General features: G+C 24.5%; 1 protein-coding gene across 1 annotated transcript; it reads left to right on the forward strand.

Moving 5' to 3' along the window:
- Window positions 1–3,029: 3,029 nt before the first annotated feature.
- Window positions 3,030–8,291, forward strand: LOAG_10401 (hypothetical protein; the record flags this gene model as incomplete). Its single annotated transcript, XM_020448154.1, has 10 exons — window positions 3,030–3,152; window positions 3,648–3,730; window positions 4,074–4,151; window positions 4,740–4,833; window positions 4,962–5,178; window positions 5,609–5,846; window positions 6,619–6,680; window positions 7,111–7,255; window positions 7,719–7,839; window positions 8,133–8,291. 10 exons carry the CDS (start codon window positions 3,030–3,032, stop codon window positions 8,289–8,291), a joined length of 1,320 nt encoding a protein of 439 aa, XP_020301677.1.
- Window positions 8,292–8,608: the final 317 nt, after the last annotated feature.

An 8,608-nucleotide genomic window follows, 5' to 3' on the forward strand; every position in this document is an offset into this window, starting at 1 on the left:
TGATTAGTAATTTTTTTGGATTATTTGTTATCTTGTTATATCCTTGCTAATGTTTCCATTAAAGATCAGTAAATGGATGCAATAAAATCGGTGATAAATTTCCTGGTTAAAAAGTTGACCATTTCAGGTGTTCATTTCAGGTGTTTATTATTGTTCGTATTATCTTACACAGATTCACTTCATCTAATTTTATTTCCTCCCCTATTAAATCAAACGCAATATTACATGGTATTGGCGGAGATTGAAGTTCATTTAATAAACCACGGTTATATTCGAATTTATGTTATTGAAGGAAAGAAGTTAGTAATGGTATTTATCAAGCTTATTGTTATCTTGTTGCCGAGAAATCCCCGTCTGGTCGTTTGCTCCGGTTTTTGTGACAAGCTAATAAAACATGTTCTAGGCGTTGCCATGTAATACCAGTGAACAGGAATTCAAAATAATGGTGTCATCGAAATTCCGCACATTATTTACCAGAAACAAAGCTTCAGCTTGTTATAAAAATCGACGCTTAGATTTTTCATTCTGTTTAATTGAAGTTCCGAAACCAAATGCCGTTCGATAATATTAGCGATTGGCTATCTCTGAATGTGAATCCCGATTCTGAAACAATTGTTTTGCCCTTATTCCCTTAATAATAATTTCTCGGTCAAAAACAATTGTTTAAGCTTGCAATAATTTCTGATTTCATATAGTAGTTTCCTAAATTTAAAAACGGTTCGATTTACAACAGTTTTTGGAACTACAATAATTTTAAACTTTGCAAGAATCCTTCACATAAATTCACAGCAATATCCATAATTAATGACATATTTAAATGTGGAACAATTTGTAAATTTCTTCCAATTTTTACATACAATTTTCAATCACTATTAGACGGTTCAGTTGTAAATTAACTGAAATAAATTTTTGATAAGTCTCATAAATTTTACTCTTGAGATGAATGTTATTGAATTATTTGAAGTAGTATAGCATGCAAAAAATGCATTTATTTCAACAAAAGTATACTTAACGCAGTCCTACAGAACTAGATCTTATATAGTTATCAATTACTACAGTCGTAGTATATTTCATTACTGTCCAAAGCACTTGTAAATTTTGTTTATAATATTGAATAATTAAGCAATCATTAATTGGATATATCATTGATTAGGTAAGTGTTTTAATTAGATATGAAATTATTACTTTTGTTAGCATTATCAACTAAATATATCACTTTTTATTATTATTGGACAAGTAAGTATTAAATTACATATCAGTTAAATAAAATGGTATTATAAGTATTACTGAATAAGTTGCAACATTTTCATTTCTTCACTCAATTTTTAGCATTATAGGAATTAAATTTAAATTAACGGTACATTCGATGGTTGACAATGAACTGTTACGATAGTGAATTGAATGACATTGAAGTTCGTTCAAATATATTTATGTGTTAATTCATTATTTCCAAATTTCGGTGAACTGAGAAGCGTCCTTGGTTGAATGACATTTGGTTGATGCAAGTGATGTATTTCTCTTATTTATCTTTTTTCATCGTATTTATCGAAACAAATGTAAGGTAAGATGAATTTCTTCTTTTTTTTTTTCATTTTTTAACATTGAAGTTTTAAACTTTCTATTCGTGAAATTTTTGTAAAATTTTTTTTTGCTTAAAAGTTTTTTCGGGAAGAAAATGCTAAAAGTTCAATAATCTTTATATGATGGTAATTTATAAATAAAGGATGCATATGATGACAGTAACTTTTTCATTAATTTTTCAATTTTAGTTGGCGAATTAAAAAATTAAAAATGATAGGATGAAATTTCAATGACTCGAAATTTCGAATAGAAGCTAAAATTGCTATCCGGAAATATTTGAAATATTTGGAAATACGGAAATATTTGATAGGAGAAAAAAACTTGTTATCCGGAACATCGGACAGAAAATATGCAATTAAGTGACATGCAATAATTCATTAAACGACACTACTACTCGTCTTCTTCCTACCTTGTTCTTTTTTATTCACATTTCCTTTTGTACTCCTTCTCACTTCACCCAGCATTTTGTTCATTGAACGAATATCATACTGAAGATTGATGTTTTCAAATTCAATAATAATTTAGTCTGTGATGAAACTTCGATACTTCGATCTGCGACATCAAGCGAGTCTTTTAGATCTGGTGGCGAAATTCAAAATAAGGAAATGTTAATACTTTGATCCAAAGTGGAATTTTAATCTAAAACATCCAACGAGTTATACAAATTATCTGTTTCAATCATAACATACTTCGACAAACTTTTTTTTTCAACTTTTTTCATGATCTTTAAAAGAACCATTTCATATTAATCATTTTAATAAGTTTTTTATTGCAAATCAATTTTGTCAATTTTTTTAATCAAATTATTGTCATGCAAAAAAACAATAATTTTCTAATATAAAACAAATAAGTCAATGAGAATTCATGAAAAGGAATAAAATGAAATTAATTTTAATTAAGTAATTTTGAGCTAAATAATTTCCAGTCAAATATGACATTCACTATGCATGTAATAATAGGTAATTTTGGAATAAATGAATATTTTTGTCTCTATTAACAATAAAAAAAGTAATTAAATGGAAATTAATAGGAATTAATTTAAACGAAAATGAATTATTCTAAACGTTCATGTTTAGTGTAATGTGATACTTCATCATATAATCATATGTTAAAGTATGATTATTAAGTATAAAAAAATTGAAGTTTTATTAGGTACTTAAGCAATTTAAAAAACAATATTAATGTTGTAAACAGTTATTATTTATTACCTTATTATTAAGATATTTGCGTTAACTGTTTAAATTGCACTTATTAAATATAAATAAAAAGTAAGCAAACAAAAATTTTGTTAATTTCTAGAGCTGAATGTCCAAGGAAAAAGACTGGAGGATTTAGTGGTCAGAATGAAGCAACAGGATTTGCACGAGCTCCCGGTTTGGTACCATCGGAAATCCTAATAAGCTGTACTTATATGTATAATTGTAAATCAGGTTAGTACATTTGAAAGCATGAATGGACATGATTCTTCTCTAGAATCGGATCAACTTTTCAGTGATGATATGCTTGCTGTACTCGATGAAATTACTCAACGTTTGAAACGAGAAGTGCGGGTTAATTTAATAGTTGAAAAGGTTTGATTTCTTTTAGAAAAGGAAATTGGAAAATTTTTCGATTAAATTATTGAAAATTTCAAAATTTGAATTAATTATTTTCCGAATTTGTTTGTTGAATTGTATAAATTGCTTTATCATTAATAAAATAAAAAATCAAAGTAAATTATTTTGACCGAGTAATCAAATATGACATCAATAACTAAAAATAAAAAATCCCTTGTTTGGATGGTTTGCACAAACTATTAAATTAATTATATGTTTAATTTATTAGTATCGAAAACGTATGAATCAATTATTTTTTATATAGATTATTTCAAAAACACATTAATCATTCAGAAAGTTTTTGAAGCAAGTTGGGTGACAATTTTCTGAAAACTAAATAATTGAAAAAGCCTATAAATGTTTGCAAATTAATATTAAACTTTAAAGGATTTAAAAAAAATCAACGAAACGATTCCAATTTCTTATTTGTCTTATAAAAATTTTCCATTTCTTTTTTCCTTTGTTTTACAGATAGATTGTACAGAAGAAGAACAATCGAAATGTTTACAATATTCTTTGCAACAATCATTCCATTGGCTAATTATCGATGATCCGTAATTTTCATCACCTTTTTTTTCCGCTTCTTTGTTCTGAAAATATTATAATTTGTCAAAAAAATTTCAGTAAAGAATTGAAATAATTAATTGCTCGATATTAAAGCTTTATAATAATTTCAATTCAAGTATTATTATCTTCATTTTTATGAAATCCTTCCGAAGGTTTTTGCTAGTTTCGGATGTAGTACTAAGTAAAAATACTATTATCTATGATTAGTTTAAATATTTTTTGTCATAAATTGAAGAAGCATAATTTTAAAGGAGTCGGAAAATATTTTTAATCTAATTTAATCATTTTTTTTTCTGGAATACTTACTTTGACGACAGATTTAAATTTCAGGAAAAACGGTGATGCAGTATATGAAATTGCAGCAAAACTTAACCACAAGAAAGCAATTATTGAAGCATCACTTCTAAAGTTTGTCTTTTTTTTAAAATTTATTTTTTTTTCAAACAAAATTTATTAAATGAAAAAAAAGGGAGCGAGACATTGTATTTACTGCTTTGTAAAACATTATGAGTTTATTTTGTTAATTGGAGTTTTAAATACATATCTTAAGCACTTATTTTTAAGTAGTTAGCTTTAACTACTTATTTTATTATAAATTTCCTCAGCTATTTGACAACTATTGGGCTTTTTATGATTTGTGATTAGTTGATATTCGATTTTACTAAACATTCTTACAGTTTATAATAACTTATACCTAAATGATAACTCTTTGATTGTTTGGATATGTTGTATTGATTAATTTAATGAGAAAAAAAACCAAAACATTAAAAAATGAAATTTCACTTTCCACTTGCATTATATTATACTAAATTCCACTTACTAAGTAATACTTACACGTATATGCAATAAATGCATAGCTTGAGTAATAAATACGTGACTTATTACGTGACGTGATTTAATATTTGCCTAACTTATTATATAACTTTCTTCTTTAATCAAATACATTTGTATTTGTTATTTGGTTGGTCTTTTTTTATTTGTTTGTAGTAATTGCAGTGTACTTTCACAACATACTGTACATGATCTAACTGTATACTGTAGCAAAGAAGCAGATAAAGAAGTTGGGTTTGTACGTCGATTATCGGATGAGGTAAATTTAAAAGTTTTAAAAATCCCTTAAATATATTTAAATTACACTAAAATTTGCTTATGGAATTTTTGAAATTAATAAATTTCAAAATGAAATCTTTTTTTCAAAAATTTAATTTTTCGTTATAGGAATTAGTGGCGAAGCAACGTAAAACAAAAGTAACGAAGTTTAAAAATACTATTTTATGCTCTCCATTAGAAATTAATCTTATCGAACCATTGCTATTGGAACAACGATCATTTGACAAGCAATTAAATTGGCATCAATTAAAACGTATGGATGAAAGCGCATTAGATGATGCTATAAGTAAAGATCAACTAACGTTTATCCTTTTTTGGAATATTGGTAATTTATATGCATTTAAATTATTTTACCTTTTTTTTAAATGTAGAAATGAAAGAAATGATGAATAATTGAAAGGAGAAATGAAAAGATTGAAAATTTATCATATCCTTTTTCTGATATTTTCTAATAAACTAAATTTCATTGTTTTTTTTTTTTCTATAATTCAGTACCATATCATTCATCTAATATTGTATTCCTTTTTAATAATTAATAATAAAAATGAATACAACATTGAATGAAATCATTTGCATTGTCACTTATGTGATTATAAGTAATATGAAGAAAAAAAAGAAAGATAAAACATAAATGATGCATTATATTATAATCAGTCAATCGAAATACTAAATAAGTGGTTTGATAATTAAGGAATTTTGGTATTTGGAAATGTTTAAAATTAAAAATTAAACTTAATTTTTTCTTTTTTTTTCAGAAGATAATGTAAGTAAACATGCATTTTATTTATGGGCGGAAGCGTCGAAATCATTAGTTTTGCATCATCCAACACTTATATTCGGTGCATTAGCATGTCATGAATTTGATGAATTATGTGCTGATCATATCACAAAACCTAATGATTATCATACGGTATTCGCATTCAAGACGAATGATATATTTGGAAAGACTAAAGAATTGCGTGATGCAAAGTATTACATCGATTGGGTTCAACTGTAAGTTTATCATTACCATTCTGCAATTAAGCAATTAAATTAAATAGATTCGAAATTTCTACTCAACTATAAATTGGCTTCTTTAAATGACAAATTTAATATTGTACCTAGATATTATCAAATCGTTTGATACAAGGAACCAATGAATGAATAACAACGAATGTATCAATATGATAATAAAGATATGTAAAGTGATTAAACTAAAAAAATGTAAAATTATTGCTTGAATAGAATGATAGGTTATGATAACGATGATGGAATTTACAGTAATCAAAAAGCGAATCGATTGTTTTTTTTCTTTTTTCGATTGATTGAAATAAACAATTTTGGTACTGTAATATTTGAATTAGCTTATATCGATGAGTACGATTTGCACAAGTGTCATTGAAGAATAAACGAGAGTTTAAAATGAAGAGAACATGAACAATCGAGCAAAGAAGATGATGTCCTTTTCATAATTTAGATCATAATTATGAAATAGGACAATTGAAGATTAACAACATAATTCTTCTCATTTAAAATTTTTTTAAGCAAATTGATAGTAACCATAATGATAACAACCTGTGACAATGATAATAATGACATACAAACATGCAAACAGTGACAGTGAGATTCGAATAAACTAGTAAAATTATTGATAATGATAGGAGAGTACAGATGTAAAACGAAAAATGAGGAAGAGTAATTGACGATTGAATTTTTCTTCAATTATGTTAATTTTTGATATAGTCAAACTAATATTATAAACATTTCCATAATTATTGTCTTGCAGTTTGATATTATCACCAGCACAAGAAATTCATTCGGATGATGAACTAAAACAAATTAAAGCAGGTATTTTGCTTGATAATATTTGCATTTTATTTACTAATAAAAATTTCAAAAATTTTTCATTAAAAAAAATTTCGAGAACATTCAGTAATTTAAAAAAACAATAATTTGAAAAATAAAAAAAATAAAAAAAATAAAAAAATAAAAAAAATTTCGCCTTTTTTTTAAATTTATAATATTAATATTTGTGTAGGAAATTTTTCACGAAATCTTTATCTATCAAAATGGATTAAAGTCGTTAATTAAATAATTACTAATGTAAGATAGAGTAACTCCAAATATTTGTGAGTTTTTTATCGAATTTTGCAATCACCTTCAAGAAAATAAAGTATTTAAAATAAAATATTTGATTTCTGGTATAATTGCAAAAGGTTTTGTAAAATTTAAAATTTAAATTTCAATTTAAGTTTGATAAATTGCAATTTTTTTAAAGGTAAATTGGAATTATTCGACGAAATTAGACCAGCAATAACAGTTGGCGTTTTCGATGATCGTAACAGTAATGAAGCTAAAATTTTTATGGAAATGGCTGAAAATTTGAAGGGAAGATATCATTTTGTGTATTTAATTAAGGAAAGGTATATTAAAAAATTTGTTTTCTTTTTTGTTTTCTCGAGAACATTTAATTGATAAAGTAGAATTGTTGAAAATGCATGTTCAGCTCAAATAATTTAGTTTGAAAAAAAAGGAGAAAAAACTGCCTGAAAATATAATTTGAAATATTGAAATATTCAAAGCATAGAAAATGTCTTTTGAAATTTTTCGTCTTTAAAATTTAATCAAATTATCAGCAAACTTATTTATTTTGCAGGAGAAATATTAAAACTTATTTTTTAAAATTTTCAAATTTTCCATTTTAATGATTATTCTATTATTGTGCAATAAAAATGCATGTTTTTTTATATGTAACTTTTAGTGAAATTAGTTAGCATTGTACGATTGTCATTAAATTAATCATTTAAAAATTCGAAATTAAATTTTAAAATGTGTCACTAAAGTGAGGTGCAAAATGCCAATAATTAATATCCGAATTATTTTTAGCTCTCCTAGTACTGTTTATACAATTCGTGCACTGGAAAAACGGAAACGAATTGATTTCACGAGCATTTATGAAATTCCGGAATTGACCAATTTTGTTATACGTTCATCTTTACCAACTGTAGTAAGTGTCGTTTTTTGCAAATATTTTATTCCATTTTCTTCTTTTTTTCTTCAATTTGGTATTTTTACAATTTTTTGGTATTTTCTAAATTTTAGTAAAAAAACTTTTAAGTAATTTAATGAAGAAATTATTTTTTGCAATGGTGAAAGAAGAACCTAATTTTAATTCTAAAATAGTCATTTTTCTAAAGCTAATATTTCGATATTATTTCAAATAGATTTTTTTTATTTGATTGCAACTTCGAAGAATTTATAATATACTTTTTTAATTCATATTATAACTTAAACATGCAGATAGATATAAGTAATGGATTTACTTCGGATATTTTAACGCATCAATTGCAACCTATAATTTTATTCATTGATAATGGTAATGACGAGGAAAAGTTGAAATTTGCAGAATTATGCGCAAAATCACTGTATATAATTTGTACTGTTATTATTAACAGGTAATTTTACACTTTGTTCACGGTAATTTTATGTTTGTTAATTATAAATGGTTTGGAATTATTGTATTTATTGAAAAAAATTTTAATTGTAATAATCTGTATGAATAATAAAAATATTAACAATAATAATAATAATAATAATAATAATTAATAATAATAATAATAATAATAATAATAATAATAATAATAATAATAATAATAATAATAATAATAATAATAATAATAATAATAATAATAATAATAATAATAATAATAATAATAATAAATAATAATAATAATAAATAATAATAATAATAATAATAATAATAATAATAATAATAA

Source organism: Loa loa (genome assembly GCF_000183805.2).
Source record: "Loa loa unplaced genomic scaffold supercont3.82, whole genome shotgun sequence".
NCBI classification, from domain to species: domain Eukaryota; kingdom Metazoa; phylum Nematoda; class Chromadorea; order Rhabditida; family Onchocercidae; genus Loa; species Loa loa.